The sequence below is a fragment of the Macrobrachium rosenbergii genome, chromosome 55 (genome assembly GCF_040412425.1).
Source record: "Macrobrachium rosenbergii isolate ZJJX-2024 chromosome 55, ASM4041242v1, whole genome shotgun sequence".
Lineage (NCBI taxonomy): Eukaryota > Metazoa > Arthropoda > Malacostraca > Decapoda > Palaemonidae > Macrobrachium > Macrobrachium rosenbergii.
Window position 1 is genome coordinate 59,751,839 of NC_089795.1, and position 23,689 is coordinate 59,775,527.

General features: G+C 36.6%; 3 protein-coding genes across 4 annotated transcripts; 2 read left to right on the forward strand and 1 right to left on the reverse strand.

The window, feature by feature from the left end:
- Nucleotides 1–391: 391 nt before the first annotated feature.
- LOC136835303 (cytochrome P450 3A40-like) lies at nucleotides 392–11,422 on the reverse strand. Of its 2 annotated transcripts, XM_067098620.1 has the most exons (6): nucleotides 10,931–11,422; nucleotides 8,605–9,772; nucleotides 4,761–4,892; nucleotides 4,121–4,227; nucleotides 2,993–3,136; nucleotides 392–1,216 (listed from the first exon to the last, which is right to left on the reverse strand). In XM_067098620.1, the coding sequence occupies exons 2-6, from the start codon at nucleotides 9,721–9,723 to the stop codon at nucleotides 1,111–1,113; spliced, it is 1,608 nt and encodes a 535-aa protein (XP_066954721.1). In that variant the 5' UTR covers nucleotides 9,724–9,772; nucleotides 10,931–11,422; the 3' UTR covers nucleotides 392–1,110. The 2 variants fall into 2 exon arrangements, 1 of the variants encoding a protein (XP_066954721.1); XR_010852095.1 differs by lacking the exon at nucleotides 4,121–4,227 and having other exon boundaries at nucleotides 10,931–11,155.
- A 1,842-nt stretch (nucleotides 11,423–13,264) lies between these two features.
- Nucleotides 13,265–18,362, forward strand: LOC136835305 (uncharacterized). The gene is made up of 3 exons (XM_067098622.1): nucleotides 13,265–13,397; nucleotides 15,871–16,332; nucleotides 16,751–18,362. Exons 1-3 carry the CDS (start codon nucleotides 13,393–13,395, stop codon nucleotides 17,787–17,789), a joined length of 1,506 nt encoding a protein of 501 aa, XP_066954723.1. The 5' UTR covers nucleotides 13,265–13,392; the 3' UTR covers nucleotides 17,790–18,362.
- A 4,559-nt stretch (nucleotides 18,363–22,921) lies between these two features.
- Nucleotides 22,922–23,400, forward strand: LOC136835820 (uncharacterized). Its single transcript, XM_067099672.1, has 2 exons — nucleotides 22,922–23,059; nucleotides 23,101–23,400. The coding sequence occupies exons 1-2, from the start codon at nucleotides 22,922–22,924 to the stop codon at nucleotides 23,398–23,400; spliced, it is 438 nt and encodes a 145-aa protein (XP_066955773.1).
- Nucleotides 23,401–23,689: the final 289 nt, after the last annotated feature.

Consider the following 23,689-nt stretch of genomic DNA (forward strand, 5'->3'; position numbering starts at 1 on the left):
ACCAAAAACATCAAGAAATCAGACAACCTCGCAATGTTGAAGCAGTTCCTTACTGAGATATAAACATTCTCCAGCGTTGGGAGGGTGAGATACTGACACTTCAGTTTTGTTTCTCTGAAAATTAAAGCAATGAATAATGGAACAACTTTCCACTGAAACTTTACAGTCACACTGTAAGCTCTCTCCCCGTAGGGAATGTCTGTCATGACATAACTATTTCTTTTACTTTCAGTAATGATAAAGCAATGGTTAAAATAAAATCTACATTAACTGGGAATCTTTGCGTATGGAGAACTATTTTCATGCAAAGTGGACATTTATAGATTTTTATTTTTCTACATACTTTTGTCCCAAGAAAATAATTATAAGTAATGGAAATGATATAGATGTCTATTCTATGAAAATTTGTATTATATAATAAAAATGACATAGTGGAAATTATACAATAATACCAATTTACTAGGTGTAAAGTCTTTTTATAATCCAAAAATGTTAACACCTAAAATATTTTCATTAATTAACTTATATTTTATCACAACAACTACTTGCCGACAATGACCCCAGTAATATAAAGTACATTATTCGGAATCACAGTCAAGGAAATGTAAAAATGATTGAACATGAAAACATTTTCATCCACATTTCTCATAATTATCAAGAAATAATGCGAAAATGTCGTTTAGTTGACAAAGACGGTATATGGGCTGTAAAGTTAGATTTAGGTCTTTTCAAGGTTACCAACCTTCTTTTACCCTGAAAACGTCTTAAATAAATAAAAGATAAAAAAAGAAATCGTCTTAAAAGTGTGTGTATGTGTGTGTGTGTGGGGGTTTTGCATTGTTTTTTTTTTCATTAGAATCACATAATGACAGCCACTCATGTGATGATAAAAAATGGCTACTGCTAGTAAAATTACGTGCTTTTGGCCTTATGTCTTTTATTAGGAACCGAATATATATATTAAGCGGCAATATTCGAAAAAATATTTCCTTGTGATTACTTTTCTTAATCATACCATTTAATGCCACACAGATAAGGGGACACTTTACACAGTGTAAGTTCAATTTGAAATTGCTGCCGGTTTCAGAAACTCCCTCTTAAATCCCCCACCTATTGCCTTGGCGTAGCCTTAAGCATGACGCCCTTCGTGGGTATATGGGTCACGGTGGGCATTTCGAACTTCATGGGTATGACGGTTTCCTCATATGTCTCAAGTCTGTAAAATAGAAAAAAAGATAAGAGATAATGGAGTACAGCAGGCTTCTGAAAATCCCCTGTGAAACATATAATACAATTGGACGACCAAACCATTGGAATCTTATTCTTCAATAGGAGATAGTTTTCGTAATTTGTTTAGGTCCCGAAGAGATCCAAATGAAACATCTTCTTTAGTACTTATTTATGGATACAAGATTTCTTTCAACTCCAGATTCCTTTGGTATAAATTAGCAAGCAACCACGAGTGCATGTGTACGAAACCCTTTGTCTCGGGCATTCATCTCAGATCCCTGGCAGGGGGAATCAATTGTGCCTCTGGTGACTTCAGCAGTAAATCTTGTATACATTATATATATATATATATATATATATATATATATATATATGTATATATATATATATATATATATATATATATATATATATATATATATATATATATATATATATATATATATATATATATATATATATATATATATATATATTATATGATAGGCTTGTTAGTTTTCTCTAGTTCTGCATAAATATGTATATACATGCATGTATAATTGTATCCCTTATACCTATATGTATATGTGTATATATGTGTGTGTATAAACCACTATAGAAAATTAACAAGCCTATCATATAAAGGATCATACATACGATAAGATGTTAACAGCTGCATTCAGTAACCAATGCCTTCTTTTATAGTTGGCTTTAAACCATTTTTTAGAAATCAGTGTTTGATAAGAGGACACTGTCTTCCTTAAGTTTTCACAAGTAGAGCCACAACAAACATAATTACCCCTTATTACTTGCGTACTGGTGGACATTTCTGATAAATAAGCTGATTTTTAATCGTTTATCTGTTTTCATGATCGTTTCGCGTTATTCCTTTTCTCTTTCTTGTTTTTCTCTCTCTGGTACTCTGTTCTGTAGAAGCCTCCGCAGACTATCTCTTACTCGCTTGATATTCTGAGCTTGTTGAGACTATCGTATGCATAATATTAAGGGTTTCGCAGTCTCTTTTTTTTAGGGAGTTGGGGGGAGAGGGGCCATAATTTAAGAAAATCAAACATTACTGTAATCATTCTTTGAGTAACACCAAGTGCCGTAATTTAGACATGAAATTATCCAAATCAGAAATATGTGATTTTATGATAATGCGTCATTACTTCTCCCGTCTTTTTTTGGAAGTACTTGATTATAATCGCATTTCATAACTGGGCACATTTGTTCAGTTTTTCTCTTGCGTCTCGTCCTTGAGCTGTCTAGAAGGTGCATAATCATTAGGTCCTCAGACTCCCAAGAATGCTCATTTTTGCTTGCAACATAAAGAGGACGAAGAATCTTAATCTGGCACTTGAGATAATTGCTTTGATGTAAAAAAAATCAATTTGACAAGATATCATACGACTGTTTCTGCCTTCTACGTTTCTTCGATTATTTTCTGCGTCTGTAACCTTTGATGCTGCGACACTACTTGGATTTATGAAACAGTCAATCTCGCCTATTTTGAGAACCGTGGGAAAATAATTAATGAGACTAACTGTAAGCGCTTAGAATAACTACTGAATGGTATTACCGTGGGTTGGCCTGGTAACACTTTTGGGTAAAAAATCTTCAGAAACAGAAATGGAATAAATAGAAAAGGATAGTGTACTTTTCCCATTGTGACTGAAAATGTGTATTTAGCGTTTTAAGGATTCTCCATATCAAAAATTAATTAAGTGAGCAAATAAAACTGTTGCAAATTGCCTTACTAAGGTAATTTATATTATATACTCACTTGAAACAGCGGACGAGCCTGGCTAGGGCTAACTTGGCCTCCAGCTGCGCAAATCTAATTCCAACACAGCTTCGAGGTCCAGCACCGAAAGGGATGTATGACATTGGGTGTCTGCTCTCCGAGGCTTTCGTCTCCGAAGAAAACCTGGTGGAAATAATAATAATAATAATAATAATAATAATAATAATAATAATAATAATAATAATAATAATAATAATAGGCACAGAGGTAGTTTTTCTTCCAGATTCAACAGGCAGCTAACGAACATATTAGGCTGACCTCCAGTAACTCGGTTAAAATGGCAAAAATAAAAGTAGTCTAAAGGGAGATTTATTTAATCGAGAAGTTGCTAATTTTCTGTATCAGGGTGTTACGAGTCGGTGCTTTATGAAAAGGGGATGTAAAGGGAAAATTCTCATATGATAAAAAAAAATATGGCGAATATAATATTGATTACCAGCCCCCTTTGGAAATAAAAGCAAATTTAAATAAAAAAAATTTCTCTTTTTGTGCCTTTACAAGGAAGAAATAGAAGGAAAAAAATCTGATTAAACGACTTTAGAATTATAAAAAAAAGACAATTATGGTTACCAGATACAAAATCTATACACTACAGCAATAACAAATTTCACATGACGTTGTATGCTTGGATGCAATTGCTCCTAGATTTATCAGTTTTCCTAATCTCCACTGATACAGCCCTCTGCTGATTCAGGGGTTCCTCGAACTCCTGTTTAAGTAATATGGTGTTAGCTCTCAGAATCCTGGTACAAATATTATGGCATTAGCTAATGTCAAAGATATTATTTTCTGTTAATTATCAGAAGCATTAGTTATCAGAATACTACTTGTAAACATAGTAGCATGCTGACAGATCATGATACCAAGGTGAAAAGCAAGAAAACACTGTCCTCCGGTTAATTCATAAAAAAATTACGTCATTTGGTTTTAAATGGATTAATAAGTTAGACTTAATTGAAAGCAATCCAACCACTGATGAGCTCTATCATAAAAATCAAGGTTAGGTCAGAATGAAGCAACACTTTCTTGTCAATTTGATTCCATAAGAAGTTATACATTTGGTTGGTGATATGAGTAAGAAAAAGTTCGAAATCCCTGTGGCCTCACCTGTCAGGATCGAACTTTTCAGGGTCGGGCCAAAAATCCGGATTGTGGTGGATGTGCCACAGTGGAATGACGATGTTCGTATCACTTGGGATGAAGAAGCCACCCAGCTGAGCGTCAAGATAATTAGATAAAATTGGACGTTGTTGTGGTCACTGTCAGATATCTATGGAACCTGGATCAGTGTCTACAAACATTGGTATTTCTTCTGTATTATAGATTAAATCGTATAGATAAATGTAATCGAAGCAAATCTTTTCAATATCTAAATGGATTTAAGTTAGCATGTACAAGCTCAATGTTTCATATTTCTGGTGAAAAACTCCAGTATTGAAAATCAAGGCTGACAATAAAAAAATGTGATTTTATTTAAACTCGCATATAATGATGGCCACTGAATTTTATATTATTTGATAACCAAATCAGACTAACTCTTAAGCGGATGATTGCATTGGGGAGTTAACGTATTTTCAAATTACACCAGGGTTAAGAAAGATAACGAAGAACGGCGATAAAAAGGGATAACAAGAGCAGACAAAAAGAAGAAAAAAATTAAGTAATCATTTTTAAACTGGCACATGAGGCGATGATAATTGTCTAATCTTTCAGCGTTATTACCTTAAATATGATGATAAGATCATACCATAGTATCGTTGGCAGTGTCCCTGTTAATAAATGAGACCACAGGCGGGTAGATCCTCAAGGTTTCTGAAAATACTTGGTCCAAGTAAGTCAGGCCGTTGACCGTTTCATAACTGAGGTGTTGAGTTCCGTCCTGTAACATTAAACAGTCTGCATTAGAGATTCTGTCTAAGCTCGAAGGTTATGGTCTGTCCACACTAGCTGGCATGCCCGTCGCGCACTTCCAGCTCTTTGTATTTTCTCTCGCTTCTGAAGCAGTGTTACCAGATAATCTCATCGCTCTGGCTCAATACTCAATCGGTCAGTATAGTGGAATGGGTTATGGGAACAGTGTTTGCCCGTCGGGCGGTGCCCGCCAGTGTGGACAGGGTTTTAATGTCACAGTCAGTCAATTGTAAAACAAGAACAACAAAAGGAAGGAAAAACAGTAGCGCCTAACCACGAAGGTAGCGGTAGACTTGCCTTTGAAACAAGACGATATGTTATAAATCAGAGAAAAAAAACGGAATAGGTTTGCTTTCAGCTGTCTTTCCTGTCATCCTTAATGCTACGTTTTCTTTTACTATCGTTAGCATCCAGGTAATAAAAAAATAAAAAAAATAATAATACATAATGATAATAATAATATCGCGAGTCATTGACAACGTTCGGTTCTCCTATGCTTTTAGTATTGGATAAAAAATATTGCAGATTCTGGCTGTCAGTAAGAACAGTTATTATCAAATAATAATAATAATAATAATAATAATAATAATAATAATAATAATAATAATAATAACAACATATGCGATAAGATTTGAAAAGTATGTGAATATAATATGAATATATGACTTCATCAGTGGTCTGCACGAACCCTTGCGAACAAGCATTCTAGACGTGTGTGTGTGTGTGTGTATAATATATATATATATAAAAGTATATATATATTATATATATGTGTGTGTTTGTGTGCGAGCGCGCGTACTGACAAGATAGAAAAGGAATAATAATAAGAAAGGCCTGTAACATTCTAGTCACTGAGGAGAGTGGCGAGTCCCCTTAAAGATGAATTTCAGCTGTTTATTCCAATGAATGAAATTCACGATGTGCGACATATTCGTTCGGAGGAAGCTAGTAACGCCATTGAGTTGCTATGTGAGCTTCTAAAGGAAGAAGAGCCAATGATCAAAAGTGAAAACACAAAGATGAGAAGTATTGAAAAATATTTAAGTAACAAACAAAAATAACGCGCATAAACAACAGGAGATAATTTATTATCTCTCGCCACAATCAGGTCTAGATTACAGTTGAAAAAAAAAAAAAATTCCGGTCACTTAGGTACTGCATAAGCTCATGGAACCAAGAGTCTCTCTCTCTCTTTCTCACACACACTCTCTCTCTCTCTCTCTCTCTCTCTCTCTCGTTGGTAGAAAAGGATTTATCTGTACCGAACAATACTGACGAATTGAGATGCAAGATAAGAGGTCGCAAAAAGCGATAAGCTGCTGATTTATAGATAACAAGACTTAGGCTACTGTTCAGCCGAACTCAACCTGATGAATAGATCGCAGCTTTAAAACGCTCGCACTTAGAATTAGGACTTTTTCAGTTATTCGATGTTAACACAGTATCATTGCATTCTACTAATCGAAATAGTTAAGTAATAACTCTCTAGCTGTAAAACTGAGACATACTGTCCAGCATAAGGTTCAAAAAAGGCAATTCTTTATTATTACCCTGAAGTGTTTCGACTCCTCATTAAGCCCTCTTTGTTCATCTTTTTCACATTAAAAGAACACCATTCATAGTTTTATGTATACATTTCTTTGCAGATTTTGTTAATTTTATTATTGTTCAATGCCCGCAAATTTTAATGTGGAGCAAGTATAAAAAATCTAATAGTTTGCAAATAATCAAATGCCACCGAAAAGAAGAGGAAAATAAAGATCGCCTAATGAACGTAAGTATATGCATATATAAACAACAGTAACTTAAAGCAGAACTAATGCCATTGTACAAAACACTTTGAAATAGTATCATAACCGACGCACCTGATGATTAGTCGATTGTTCTGGGTTGCAACCGTGTTACAGAAGCCCATATTAACAAAATAATATACATACATACATACATATATATTATATACATATGATTATAAAATATTTTCTGATAAAACAGAATTCTATTAATTTCTGTTAACATAAAATCGTTTCCCCTACCAGGGGTAGCCCCCAGGAAAGCAGATGAGGACCGTAAAGCCCTGGGAAGGGAAAATGCTCCCTAGATGGCAGATGAGCCTATTTTCTGAGGTTAGGGTCAGTCACATATGTTAGGTCAGTCTACTTACTGTGGGTTGCTACTGCATAAACGGTGTACATGTTTTTCCTAAAAAGTGCTAATTGTTTTGAGCCCAAAAGTAGAGTAGCACCTATTGAAGGGCCATGTCTCCCTGGCGAAGGAATTGCTCCATAAATGGCAGAGGAATCTCTTCACATAAGGTTAATGGCAATTACATTATTATTCCTGCAGAATGATGGAAATAACAGTTTTTCGTCGCGCTGGATTGTGTGAAAATGACCAAATGGCTGGGGACTTGAGGGCTGCAGCCCCAGACCTTATATATAGTTGCTAGAAACCAGACACACACACTCGCATACATATACATGTGTATATATGTATATATATACATATATATACACACATATATATAGACGTATATATACATGCATATATATATATATATATATATATATATATATATATATATATATATGACTCTGGTAGAAGGGACAAACGTACACCTCTATGACTCAAGTCAATTCTCGATGCTGTGTTTTGTGTGTGTGTGTGTGTGTGAGAGAGAGAGAGAGAGAGAGAGAGAGAGAGAGAGAGAGAAGGCGCAAATAAGTAAGAATGGTCACCACCATCATAATAAACCATGAAAACATTAAAACAAATGAACTTCTGTAACTTGTATTTACCCATTATTTCTCCAGGATTTTAGTCCCTTAATTCGAGATGCCTGAAACATTTCTACGAGCATTTCGTACTTATCAGTTTAGATATTGGCATGCGAGATTTGATTAGATACACTCCACGAAGTGGACACAAGGTGGCATTATGTTGGAATTTGTTATCAATATCAATTTGCATTTTATAGTTACGCTTATAATTAGAATGGAAAAAGTGCTCTAGTAACAAAAATGTATGTTTGTGTAGTTTTAAAAAGTTAAACGCAAATGAGAAAATTTGAGAGTATCAATAAAAGGAACTTGCTGGTCATGAAAGATGGCAATATGGTAGAGGCGAGAGAGAATCAATACAAAAGACAAATATAACGGTCGCTAGCGGATGAACTTCCCTTTTCTACAGTAACAACGTCTTTCACAGGGAACTTTTTGAACTGTAATATGTGACGTAAGGTTAAAAGCAGCCTTGTTAATCTTTTCCACTTCTATAGTTAGTCTTTGCTTACATTTTTTCTTATTTTGATATCCACATTGTATGTATCATTCGCAGCTCTTAGTAGGAAAACAACAGAATTTTTTTGACACATTTCACGAAAGTGCTTAGCAGACTGACGGCGGATACTGGGCTACTGTATAAATTTTGGCGTGTATTCGAACATTTATCAAAATCTTACTGATCATTTCTTAAATTCAAAGGAACATGCAAAATAAATCTAACTCAAATTCATTGTCACTACCAGCCAGGAAAAAAGAGGCTGCTAAAAATAGTTAAAGGGCTCGGTTGAAAAGTAAAAAAAACTACCCGCAACGTCTTAATTATAATAATGCATAATTGGCAGGAAACAAAATATCATAAATGAACACTTGATGTAGACACTTGATGTGGAGATGACTTACTTCAATGACATTAGAAAGTTCCTTGTAAAGCTTTTCTTGCGCATCTGGATTGCAAGCTAGCAAATAAGCTGCGGACGTCAGCGAGTTGGCTGTCGTTTCAAAGCCTCCGAGTAAGAACACCCAGGCATTGGCTATGATTTCGGCATCCGTGAGCTGCTTCCTTGTTGCTTTCTGTTTGGTAGGTTCGTCATCAGAAGCTTCATCTTGGAAATCACTGACGTTCTGTTGCTCAGCAGCATCGAGCATCAGCTGCAGCACATCGATATACTTTTTGGACATGTCTTTTCTTCTTATTCTTATCACCGTTTTCAGGTGGGACACTATCATGTTGGTCATTCTCCCAGAGAGAGCTAACTGATTGCTTATGAAGGAGAAAAACTTGGCGAAGGCATTGAAATACACTGCTAAGAATATGGCTGGATTCATGGCGTTCTTCAAAAAGGCACGAACAGCGACGAACAGTTCGTCGTTGTTCTGGTCCCTCTGGCAATTGGTCTTCATGGCCAAGGCACATTCACTTATCACATCCAGTGTTAAGCCCTGGAAAATGCTGTACCATTCCAGCGGCTCGTTTTTCGAACTGGCCTCAGAGACGATCTGTAAGAACTCATCTATTCTCGTATTCATTATACCAGTCATTGGCTTCATCTTCATCATGGAAAATGTTGGGGCCAAGACCGACCGAACGTCTTTCCAACGCTGATCTCGAAGGCCCACGATTGTGTCTACCACTGGCTGAGCTTCGATGGGAAGCTTAGGCCTATTCGAAAAATTATGGAAATCTTTAATGAGGACTTGTTTTACTAGATCGAGATCGGCTATGACCAAGTTCGGTTTTTCGCCAACATAGAACCCGAACACTTTCCCGTGCTCTTTTATCCAGTCTTCCATGATGTCAGTGGCAAGAGTGCCGCTGTGGAGGGTATGCATGCTGCCAAAAAGAGGATGAGGCTTTACAAAAGGGATCCCCAGACGCGTGAATAGTGTGTGTTTGTAGCGTCTCTCTCTGACCCAGTGTATGATGTACAGCACAACTAAAGTTATGGAAAATAGTACAGTATATCGGGACATTCCCGCCCAGAGAGCTGATGGCAGCCAAAGAATTGCTTCTTTTAGCATTTTACTAGTCCTTGCGTACTTTATTCTTCCTTGATATATGACCAGAATTCTGCGAAAAGAGACACAGTGATTATAGTTGTATATAACAATATACTATAGAAGTTTGCTACAGTGTACAAGCTGTTTTGATATCTACTAAAGAACTGTACAAACCTATTTCCTTAAAATACAAAAGGATTCTAAATGCTTGGACATGAACAAAAAAATTAACAAAATACACCTAAAACCAGAATATTTAGAGAAAACAATTATATGACATATAAAAATAATAATTCACAACTAAATAATGATTCTGAAGATTACGTACAAAAGCAGGAATATTATTTAGGCTCACAGTTTGACAGTACAGCAATGAAACATCTGTTTTTAAAACAAAAGTTCACAGATTAATAGAATACAAAAATATGTATAGCTTTAGTAGTCTTTTGTGACGCAAATTACATAGTTCTGACACAAGAATATTACCCAACTTTGATTATATGAAAAGATAAATTGATTTTTGGGATAAACATTCTTAGACTTTAGCATTGTAAAATTAAAGAAATACCCTTTCTGCTAAACGAATGACACCAATTTTAATCTACACGCACGTTTGTATATAATGTGTATGTATATAGATATAATTTATATATATATATATATATATATATATATATATATATGTATGTATGTATTACATATATGTGTATATATACATATATATAAGTATATATATATACTATATATAAGATTATAATCTCATTAACGCATTATTAATTGATCACACATCACACTTGTTAAATTTTGCCTTGTCAAGTTGTGCTATAAACAGCGTTAAATTACCAAGGACAGCAATCTGAAAAGTATAGTAATCTACTATATATATATATATGTATCTTTAATATATATATATATATATATATATATATATATAATGTTTGTTGTGTGTGCATGTGTTCGTGTGTGCATGTGTGACATAGTGATATATATATATAGCCGGCTTTTATATGATATATATATATATATATATATATATATATATATATAAGAAGTTAAATATGCTCGTAATCATATCCTACCATTGGCAGATACAAGTGCACCAGCCTTCTCTCCGTAAATATACTGTTCAGAGAATGACAACAGCATCATCGCCCTTTACATAGGTTATCATTTTGGTCCCTGTCATCGATTTATCCTAGAAATATATTTTGGAATATTTCCTACTTACTTGAATGTTAACGAATAGTTTGGGGTCAGCTAGCAGAATCCTTCCGGCACAAAATAATTATATACACCTAATAATTCATCTCACTTATTGGCGCGATGAGGGAGAGAGCAATGGCCGTCTGTATCAGTATGAGTCTGATGGGACACTGTTGCCGCTGAGTAATACTGTAGTGCAATAGAGCGTCTTAGAGAGTTGTGTGTCACCCAGCGAGTGCCAGCAGACTGCAGCATTAACGGGGAACTCTGAGCAGACTACGATAGGTTCGGATTATGAAAGCGTATTCCATGGGGAAGTGCTTTCTTCTGTCCTTTATATATTTCTTCATTCTCTCTCTTTTCATTGACATGGTTTTCTTGACATTGTCATTAATTCTTTTTTTATACTTTTTCTTTATGATGCCATTTCCTTTCCAAGGTAAAGTTATTTCTTTGTCTAAGTTCTTTGTTCCAGTCTCTCTCTCTCTCTCTCTCTCTCTCTCTTCGGTGTAAACTGAAAGACTCCTTACAGCGGTGAAAGTGTAAATCACCTTACATTTTGTTGCCGTTTTACGTGTAATATTTCTTTACATTCTGAGTCATCAAAATGTCGTGAGATTTTTAATCGAGTGAAACAACTTTTACGTCGTGTTATTGACAAGTTTTCAAGCTTACTAAAGAAAATAAGTAAATAAATGAATAAAGAGACTGCTATATCATGTTAAAAACTTTAATGCAATCTCCTTTCTTAGTCTGCATGGAGCAGTCAAACCGGACGTCACGGCAGGACTAGGACAGCTGCCTTCACGACACTCATTGGATGTGATTGCCGGGTTCATGGGACGCTGCTCTACAATTTCCGGTTTTTGAACGCATCTCAGTTAGATGTGACTGCTTCATTTTCTTTCTCTTCGGTGCAAATATCCTTGTGCTTGTCGTCCTTGTCCCGCATGCATGACAAGGATATCCGCGCCGAAGAGAAAGACAAAATCCTTGTCACGCGTGCGGGACAAGGATATTCTCTTTGGATTCGGCGCGAATATCCTGTCATCCTTGTCCCGTACATATGACAAGGATTTTCTCTTTCTCTTTCTCTTTGGCGCGAATAACTATGTCATGCGTGAGATTTGCAATGTTTATCCTGATTTTATCCAAGCTTCTTAACAATTAAACATTAAAGAGTCGCAACTCTTCTTGGTATCTTTTAAGAAGAAATGCAGTTTCTCAATTGCTATCAGTAACATAATGTCTGTCATTTCTTGCCTGAATAAAAACTGAGTCATCTACATATCAAAGGGCATTAGTACTCAGGAAGTTTTCCAGAACCAGGCTGTTCCTGATCAATTTCTTGCTTGATTCATTTCAACGAACTGGCGTTAGATCAGTCATGGATACTCATAATGGTTTCTTAGTTTGTTGGCACCACTGGAAATGTGCTTTCCGCCTTATTAGTGTCGAGAAGTCCCAGGTTGCATAGTCTGACGTATGAGTAGCGTTGCATTGCATATGCATGCGAATATCATTAGCTTAGAGGGGCCCGCACAATCAACAGACGCGAGGCAAAATTCTTCTTGAAGTGTCACTTATCTTAATGTAAGTATCTATGACCCAGAATATTTTTGCCATAAAAATGACAGAGAGAAAGACATAATCATATACTGTAATTCTTATGTAGTAGTGATTACTAAAAGATACCTGAACAGACTATAACCTTCATAAAGAGCCGACCAGTAACCAACTAACGGTTAGAATGATTTATGGAATTATACCCATATCTCACATAACCACTGAGGATTTTTTATTGTGAGGTTTAATTCATACAGATAGAGTTAGAGTTTATAGACCCACTCTCACATAAATAATACATGTATATATATATATATATATATACATATATATATATATATATATATATATATATATATATATATATATTTATATATATATACATATACATGTACAGTATATATACAGTATATATGGAGAGAGAGAGAGAGAGAGAGAGAGAGAGAGAGAGGGTAGGGGAGGGAGGCAAAGTTCATTTTTTACAGCGTAGCAGATTATCAGAGTAAAAGTTAGCATTAATCACGCCCTTCTGTCATCTCAACATTCTGAATCTCTGGTCCCTTTTTACGTGTACATGTGGCTTTCATTCACATTATATGTGATATTTCCTTTTTCACTCAGTATCGCAGCCGTCAGATCCATTCGCCAATGACAGTTAATTTCAGATACTAGGAGATATTTCAAGTATTTCGGTCGAAACGGTATGAGTAAAAATATATGATTACCAAGAAAAGTTATTGAAAATAACGAAACTGCCTTACTATCTAAACTGAAACGACTGGTTTGATCACGTGACCGTTTGAAGAGCGGCGGAAATAGGAGCTCAAACCGAGCTTTGAATTTCGGTTGTTATTTCTCGAAAGTCAGTAAAGAACGTTCGGTAGTTGGTGGTACACTATAGCAGGGGAAGCAGCACTAAAGATGAGGTGAGCAAGGTTTATTGCCAGAGGGTGTTTATTGCACTGCAGTTTTGCACTTAGTATCAGGGACACCTCGGAATGTTACTCGATGGCAGGCATACGGTTCCGAGTTGTTGAACCTGATATTCATGATTATGGATTTCCCATTCCGAGCTTTTTGAGTTTTGTTTTTCGTATTCTTTAGTGCTAATGGGCATTTGCGCGTGGCGTCCAAGTATTAAGTGTATGATGTTATGTTGCAACTTTGTTTAGTGTGTTTCAAGGGTATGTTTTGGGCTAATAAAGACCCAATTTTTCACACAGTCCATATATCATGTGTGGAAGCCACAGATTTGTGTACAGTGTTAATAAGGTGTCCAGTCTCTCATTCTGTCAAAACCAAAAACTTACTGTAACATACATGCTCTTTAATGAAGTTCGATTACTGTTGCAGTAAGGCTTTTGATAAGACTGTATCGTTGATCTATGTTTAATAAGACACTATCGTACACATTTACAATGGGGCATCTTGTCCTTAACGCTCTAGGGTGTCTTCTAGTTAGTGAATATAAGCGATGGTGAAGGCGTACTTCTTAACTTAAAGCCAGTGTCTGATGTTAGGTATATAAGGTTAGGGAACTGACGGCATCGGAACCCAGAGTACTGCCCCCGCTGTGGACTCGGACATAAGGTTTACTTGACATTAGTCTAAAAAAGCAGTTATTTGAAATTACCTGAACACTGGGTTTATTTGTAAATCTGGGTTCTGTTTCTATAGTAAATGTCGGTTTCTTTTGTTTTCTTTTCGGCAAAGGCGTTCAGCAAGACCCTTGCACTTACTTTCCAAGTACGGTGCACCTATTTGAGCGGTACACCTAATTGTAACGACGTTGAAAGTATCAAACCACATATTCTCTTGTTTAACCCTCAGTATCGAAATATTCCACATACAAGGGATTCTTGCATTAGACATTCTAAAGTTTCTGTGGTAAACACACTGAATCAGCATTTGTTCGAGGCACATAATGTCCACGTCCAAAGCTTTGCAACTGAATTAAGCCACGCTCTACATTCTATCATTTTCCTGTTTCCCTCAGTCGATACGCCTGGCATATTAGGCAGGAAATGCTTTAGTTTCGTTATTACCAGTACTATTTTCGTGAACCCTGTCATTTATCAGCTTGCTTCCTCCTCAGTAATTATTTGTCTCAACAGTAAAAGTGGGCCATTGCATGGTGCCTAATTGGGACAAATGTCCACCGTGACAGTTTCCTGAATAACATATTGAATTTCAGTCTCATATTTTAAATACGGTAAGAATGCCTACGTGCAGTAGGTTTCTTGAATAACAAGCATATTTTCATCCTTTCATGAGTTAAGGACTATTAGCAGATATGCTTACTAATCAGTTGACCGCACTCCTCCCTCGCAGTTATAAGATTGAAGATCCTTATTTTTGGTTCCTGGAAATTTGTTGTAAAGCCCTCTACCAGGTCATGTAACCTTTTATCTGCACAATCTATACTTCCAATGACTCAGTTATCATAGCAAATCAGTTCTCCAGTCAACTTCAAGCAGGGAGAGAAATCACACTAATTTATGGTGGCCGGTATTAAGTCATAAGGAAAAATTTACTATATTTCTTGGGGATCATTATCTTTTAAGATAGTTTTTTTTCGGTAATCCCCAACGGGCGTGTACTAAACACACCGCAAAGGTGGATACATACCGGGTTAAAACCCGTGGGGGTCGTTACCTGGGAAAGATTGTGACTTTTTTTCCTGTGACTTTTTTTACCTGGATTCGTTTTTAGAACCAGCCCTTCAGACATTAGAATTTTTTTTTTAATTAGTTAGGTTTACATAAGTGCTTACGCATGTTTCACTGACAGCCTTTGATAAACACTTATCAAGGAGACAGTGCTTGCTATATACTTGCATTAGCACTTAAATATTTGACTTTGTTCCTGGAAGGAAAAAGTATTATCGACAACCGTACTGTAACATTATCCTTTCTGCGCCCCATACAATTTTGATATCATTCGGCCCCAGTTTGCTTTAAAAAAATGTTTTTAAAAGGTAGTCAGAATTTTTGCTGTACTTCTAGAAAGTACGAAATGTGTATAATCTTTGTACGCATAAAACTAATATATAATCCTTGAGATTTATTTCTAACTCAAGGTTTATACAGAAAAATTTAGAGAACCTAAAATTTTTCCATATCTTTTTATCTAATTATTCTTAAGTAGCGAAGTAAGACTGCAAACTCTCTCTCTCTCTCTCTCTCTCTCTCTCTCTCTCTCTCTCTCTCTCTCTCTCTCTCTCTCTCTCTCTCTCTCTCTCTCAAGTCTGAAGAGGTTAGATAACAATTCAAAAGGCAATGTTTCGTTTTAGCCATGGTTTCAATGTCACCGCAGGCTGCATGTTCTTTGAAAATTTCATTAGATATTAGAATGTCCTCTGATAATACAGGACCAGTATTTAGTCTTCATTTCTTGCAGGAACGAGAAAATAAATGGTCTTGCCGGCAAGAGCCAAACTCCATATGGAAGGAGAAGGCGTTCGCACAAGTCCCGTTCCTCGAACACAGAGACGGCACACAAAGCTGCCCTAAACGCCAGTTCTGCCGAGAATTTCGTTCTGAAACTAGACAAGAATTCTGCAAGATTTGCAAAGTGTTTAGACGAGAGGTTCTCCAGTATACGTGACAGACAAACGATTAAAGTTTTGAATTCCCTTCTCAACGCAGATAATTGTTCTAGGCACTCGAGAAAGGATAAAGCTCAGTGTGTTGAGGTTAGAGCAGCAACGGATGAACGGAAAGCTTCAGAATCCAAAGAAAATGACCAATTGGCAAAGGGAGCTATTAGTAGAGGTGACAAGCCAATTCCAGCGCGCCCCTCTAATCCTCTAAGATTTAAGACTGAACTTTGCAGGGCTCACGAGGAGGGTGGGCATTGCAGGTAGGTTAGCAGCTGGATTAACTCGAAACTCATAATAACTAACAAATGTCAGCCGTCCCTAGCTAATGCATATTTTTTCTTTATTCAGGTTTAAACGGAGGAATGGTTTTTACAGTCCAAATGTATATACAGTGTATAAAATACTGATAGTTATAATTGCAATTCAGTATGAAAAGGCATTGTAATCTTGTCAGTTTTACTTGTTTTTTAATTAAAAAAACTAGTAAAAGTGTACCAAGGAAGGTTTCATTCTTCTTATTCCGTGGATGAAGAACTGATTAAACTTCCGACTTAGGGTCCAAATTCATTTTTGCAAACTTTGGAATGTGTTACTGCTTTTGAAATTTTAATTGCATTATAATAAGCAAATTTATGGCGTGTATTATGATATAGTATTAATTAAGTCTTTAAATTGCAGATTTGGTGTTTCTTGTACGTTTGCTCATGGACAAGAGGAACTTAGATCGATCGCTAGGCACCACAAATACAAAACTGAGCAATGTCGGAGTTACCATTCGGTTGGTTATTGCCAGTATGGTACGCGCTGTCACTTCATACATGATTCGGAGGACATTGCTACTGTTGTCCCATTTGCCAAGCCGGGTTCACAGGGGCTTTACGAATGCTTCGGCCCATCAAAGAATAATTTGCTAGAGTCTATTGGTCTGAATTTAAAATCTCCTTCTGACGAAAGTGTGAAAGAGAAAACCTCCGGCACCTCAGAGACTGCAGATCAGTACAAGGACCTCATCCATTCACCTAAACAGTCTGTAGACAATGCTGCTCTGAAAAGTTCTCTAGCTTATATGGAACTATTCTTACCATCACCGCCTGCCAAAACGTCAGAAAAGTTCATGGAGATTTCGTTATCGCCCCAGTCAGTTGAACAGGATATTTGTATGGATTTCTTCTCTCGAACATCTATGGATATATTGAACAGTTCACCAGAGAAGTTTTCACTCCCACTTGCAGAATCTCCAAAATATGCAACTGGTTTCTCACAAACTTCCATTCGTGAAGACACTTTCAAATTTAACAAATCTCTTGAATCTTCACCCGAAAGGTTCAGATTTAACTTGAGTAACAATGCTGAGGAAGATACAGAATATCTACTGTTTCATAACTCAGCACCTGACTGGGGAAGGAACTTTGGGATGAATCCATGGCGCAGGGTATCGCCCAAAGGTTTGAGTGGGCATGGTGCCGATTCATCCCGAGAGGCTTGGTGGAGGGCACTCGGATCAAGCCCTGTACCAGATGCTTCCCCTGCTGAAACTCTTACATCGGTTACGGCTGATCCAGCGCCTCAAGCCAGGCCTGCAATTGACAATCCATTTAGAAATACAGAAACTCTGTCTTGTGCCGTTGCTGAGTCTGTGATTTCGGAACCACCTGAGCTGACTTGGGACTTGAGATTACCCATGATTGAAGAATTTTATCCAAAGATATTATCGTAGTTTCGAATATATTAAGTTTTAATCCTCTTAATCATTTATGAGAATAAGTAGTTATCAGATTCTAAACTCTTAATGTGAACGAGGGAGCACTGGTTTCTGATGGACTTTTCCTCCTCTAATTTTAAATAGAAAGAAGATTGTGCTATGACATACCAAAGATTGTGTAGATTTTTGACTTAGTTATAATTAATGACAAACTTTTATAATTTAACTATCTAAAAGCTTAAATAATAAAGTTCAAGGTAGGTAACCTCATTTCAGGTACACGCGTAATTAAAAAAAATGACATAACTAAACTTAAGTAAACTTTTAATTATAATTAAAATTACTTTGTAAAGTAAGTTGAGATGTCTCCTATGTTGTGAAGCAGCTACAGTATAATGTAGAACAGTAACAAAATAATACGTGAACTGTCAGATTGAATTGCTGATTTGTAAGTAGACGACCACTGAAACTGTGGTAATTCTGTTACAGGAAAATGTGTTTTTATTCTATTTGATAGATTTTCAGCTTACGTAAAAGATAAGCTAGATAGTTGATATACCTAGTGAATTAATAAATTTTAAACACTTGCATGGCATTTGTTTCGTATCATAATTTGGGGTTATCATTCTGACTGAGCAGATTGCTTTGGAAAGGAAACTTGTGCCTTGAACCAAATTACAGGGAAGGACCGTTCCACCTCTTATAAAGGTAAAAGGCAAACTGAAAACAGACCAGGTTTTAAACATTTGAAATTTGTGCTTCCCATCGCTTGTCAGATTGGTCAGTGAGGCATTTAATGAGAAGCGGTTAGGGAGATCTTGTGACCGAATTTCACCAATTTAAGTTTGTTAGTTGTGGTAGACATTGTAGAATTCCCTGTTTGTGATTTGAAGACGACGCTTTATCATTAGTTATGGAAATGGCGAATTATTCAGTAAATTTTGGACGTGGCCTATCCTTAACTGAGATTGATTTTTATCGAATATGTTAATTAGAAAATTCATACGTTCTCTCTTTAGCTGGCTGCTTCTGAGAGAAAAAATTTCTTTTAATTTACGTAGCTATTTAAATTCAAATGGGATATTGAATGAGTTATGTTATGGTAATCTTTTGCTGTTTTAAGTGAGAAAAATTTTAGCTAATACCCTACAAGTAGATTTAAAATACATTGCAGCAATAATAAAAGTAAGAAAAGCCAAACGAACCATATAAGATAACCGAAGATGGCATTTTATATAAATGCTTTTATGACTACGATGACAGGCAGTAATATTCGTCTCCCCTATATGGTAATATGATTATTCTCCTACGGTAACATTATTTTTTTTAGAAAACGGTTATCAAAGCAGTGAACACAGTAATCAGAGTAATAAAAATCTCTTATCAAATATATTCAAATACAATACAATAAACTGAAGACTGCCATATCGATTTAAATTTTAGGTAAGGGAAACTGTAAACTCGTTTTTTTTTTTCAGTTATATGCAACAAATGAATCGATAATATTTGATCTTACATACCTAAAATGCCTCCAAAGGGTATCAAGTATTAGTTGCACTTCAGTCATAAAGTTAACGCCTCTAGCACGGAGGTATAATAATTTAGTTGTGCGTGTTGATTTATTAGAGTGTCTCTTCCTGAACTGACATAATCATAAATAATAGACACAAGAAATGGTATAACGTTGGTTTTATTTTATAAAGCGTTTGGTTTCACAGCTAAGATAGTAAATTAACATTCATATGCAATCAAGCAGTGTCCAAGTGCGTCATCAGCAAAGAAAAGGTTAAATGGTATATATATATTTTTTGCTTTTATGGGTGATTTATTTTTGTACTGATGGACTATTGATAGAGAAAAATCATATTTTTTAACGATAAATCAGAGTTATCAATTCATAGATTAGATTGAGATGGACCAGAGTCTAGGAAGTTTGACTTTTTCTTTAACGGTAGTCTACCGTAAGCTGTAATTGTGCTTCAAAGAGTAAGAACTCGCGTCATAAAACTATGCAGTATAATCTCTAATAATACTCTTGAGAAGCAATACAGAGCGCTTATACGGTAGTTGAAGAATAAAGCATGCGTGTGATATTCGCCCTAGCATTTCTATAATCATTAAAAATAAACGCAATGTACCGCCTGTAAATCACATTCGTTTAAAGTTTAAACACTGGTGTGACAAGGATAAAATGACCACATGGATCCCCTCGTTGAGAGGAAGTGCACCTCACGCTGTGGTCTGTAGGCATTACTGAAGGTTGTTACCAGCGTTCCTCATGGCTGCAGCTGCTGCACCCACTATTTAGCCTTTTTCATTACATCCATTCCAACTTTATTTCGTCCATCTTGCTGTCCAGCCATTCCAACTCCCCCTTTTTCCCCTCTCCCAAGCGCCGAGTGGCAGAAAGTGCCCCAGTGCTTGGAATCGCGGACAAAAAACGTGATCAAATCTCAGAGGGGTTAGTAAAGCCCAGCCATACGAGACACGTGGGGGTCACGGGATACAAAGGAAGGGTAGGGCGTAGGGCTTTACTCCGCAACCTGGTAAATTATGAAGAAAGCGAAAAGTATTTTTTTTTAATCAGTAAGCAAGTGCCATTAGAGTACGCATATTGAAAGGCAAAGGCGCTACAGACTGACTCGCACAAGAGTCACAAAAGAAATTGGGATCCAAGTGCTTGATAGTGCCTAGGGATTTTCCTTGCAGACTGCACACCTTTGCATAACATGTTTTTAATGAAATCCCAATATAACAGTGGCTCAGCTGATAGAAATTTCCTGCATAAAAACTCGGGTATCAGTTTCACAGCAGTAAGGCAAGGGTTAAGTACGTTTAATTATAGTAGTATTCATTTGTAATTGGTCGCGAATCATATACCAGCGTACCAAGTTTTATGCAATGTATCCAGTTATAAGGTACACGCATACAAGCAATATATATATATATATATATATATATATATATATAATAAAATTATATATATATATGTGTATAGAATATTTAATTGTATATCGTTATGAAAAAATATCCACGCGAATTAAAAGTTATTTCATCAGTGACGAAAAGAAATATGCGATAGGCTTATGCTACAAATTATCTCGAACCCTAAAAGTTATGAGTTACGTTCAGAAAAGTCTATTCATCATGTGCTGTATTTTAAACTTCCATAAAAGACAAGGAAAAGAATGGAGACGGAAATGAAAATAATACTTAAAAAATTATCGATTTCAAGGACTCTATAGATCGCATTCAGTCATGTTCCAAGAAGCAAGACACTACTAAGACTCCAGAGTCCTTGGCAAACGACGACAACGTTCCAGTGCGGACACTTCATTGGAACCAAGCTTCGGACCTTCGACTGTGACGTCGTTTTGGGCGGTAGGCGTTTAACAGTTTACTAAGTAGCCTAATCGTTTTTACCTCAGGAGTGGCGTAATCGGTCATGTGAAGTTTATACGAAAAAACCGTTTATCACGCTACTAGACTACAGTTGACGCTTGAGATTTCCATCGATCGTTGTTACTCCGTTGAACAAGTTATAATAAACCCCGGGCTTCTGCAAGGTAACACTGGAAATTGACTATATTATTGCTAATATTGTATATTTGTTCTGGGGATTTTCGAATCTTGGTACGTGTTTAATTTCGTACAAATCTTTGGCAGTCGTTATAACTATTTCTGTGGGCGTTTACCTTTAATCTGACGTGAGTAAACGCCCCAAATTTACAAGATTTAAAGTAAGTTAACGCACAGCTCTGAAGTTTTGTCTTTTCCAGGATGTATTTGATACGAGTTTGAATGAATTTCTGTTCCAACGGCTAAGCTTCACCCATGATAACGCTGCTCTCTTTAGCAACAGGTATGTAGGAGGTACATTTTACCCGCCGAGTTTATTTTGTAATTTTTTTGTCAAATTTTTGTCATAAATTTATTTTTGACTGTATTTTTCATATACTGTTCCTGTACAACGGCTTATCCTCCACCCCTTTTAGGGGTGGCGCCCCTGGAGGGATGGAGGAGCCCCCATGTTCTGCATAGTAGGTCGTAAGACCTACTATGCAGGTTCTTGGGTGGTTAACAAGCCGACTAATCAATCTTTCTTTCAGGTGGCAAGTACAGACATAATCTATTGCTTGGTTGCTTATTGCTTAGTTTCTTCGTTGTCTTGGAAGTTCAAATAGGTATTGGGTGTTTAAATGTGCTTGACTACCGCTCACTCGGTTAAGCTTGCAGAAGCTCCCTGGGGTTTGAGGAAATTGTTTGCCAGCAAACGGCAATGTTCAGCATTAAAACAAATCAAATTTATGTACTGGTCTGGCGTCTTGGTATGTTTTACTTTAGAGTTTTAGCTTCCTGAAAATGGATTGTTTGTGGGTAGGGTAAGTCAGTAAGTTTTGGTTAATATTCATAAAGGTTTTTCCCGAGTTTAAATTTTTGGCCAATATTCATAAAAGTTTTTCCCGAATGGAAATTTTTTGCCAATAATCATAAAGGTTTTCCCGAATTAAAATTTGTAAGGGTAAGTTGTCGTCAGACTTAATAGAATTTTCAGAGGATTCGAACTTCGTATTTCCTTTCCTTTCTCGCAACGGAAAATTTCTGGTTATAGGCATTATAGGAAGGTCCCTCAATGTACGGCCAGTTACGATAATAGGGCTTGCTTACCTAACAGCTAATCTCTCGAAAATCAAAACCATGCAAAATTTTCCCTGGACAGACCATGTCGAGAGTTAAGTTTGGATTTCTGTTGGTAGCAGATGGAATTAGTTCTTAGTTTGTCAGTAACTCATAGGTAGGAACTTAAAGCTCCTGTTAACAGACAGCAAGAAAGCAATATTTTTTTAGTTGTAAGTATGGAAAATTTTAAAATATTTTTTACTTAGAATTATTGAAATGTTTAATTTGAGTCGGGTGTAGTGAAGTAAAGTTTGTCAGGTATGTTGATTAGTTCTGATACTATAGGTTCCTCATAGCTTAAGCAGTTTAAGATGCTATCCGCTAACATAGTTTGTATGTTACTCTATGAATACAAGCCACGAGTTTACTCTGCGAACACAGGCCTTATATTGTTACTCTGCAGTACAGGCCTTGAGTATTACTCTTTGAACACAGGCCATGGTATTGTTACTCTGCGAACACAGGCCATGAGTATTGTTACTCTGCGAACACAGGCCATGAGTATTGTTACTCTGCGAACACAGGCCATGAGTATTGTTACTCTGCGAACACAGGCCATGAGTATTGTTACTCTGCGAACACAGGCCATGAGTATTGTTATCATGGTGAACACAGGCCATGAGTACTGTTACTTCTGCGAACACAGGCCATGAGTACTGTTACTCTGCGAACACAGGCCATGAGTATTGTTACTCTGCGAACACAGGCCTTGAGTATTGTTACTCTGCGAACACAGGCCATGAGTATTGTTACTCTGCAAACACAGGCCATGAGTATTGTTACTCTGCGAACACAGGCCATGAGTATTGTTACTCTGCAGACACAGGCCATGAGTATTGTTACTTCTGCGAACACACAGGCCATGAGTATTGTTACTCTGCGAACACAGGCCATGAGTATTGTTACTCTCCGTAACACAGGCCATGAGTATTGTTACTTCTGCTAACACAGGCCATGAGTATTGTTACTCTGCGAACACAGGCCATGAGTATTGTTACTCTGCGAACACAGGCCATGAGTATTGTTACTCTGCGAACACAGGCCATGAGTATTGTTACTCTGCGAACACAGGCCATGAGTATTGTTTCTCTGCGAACACAGGCCATGAGTATTGTTTCTCTGCGAACACAGGCCATGAGTATTGTTTCTCTGCGAACACAGGCCATGAGTACTGTTACTCTGCGAACACAGGCCATGAGTACTGTTACTCTGCGAACACAGGCCATGAGTACTGT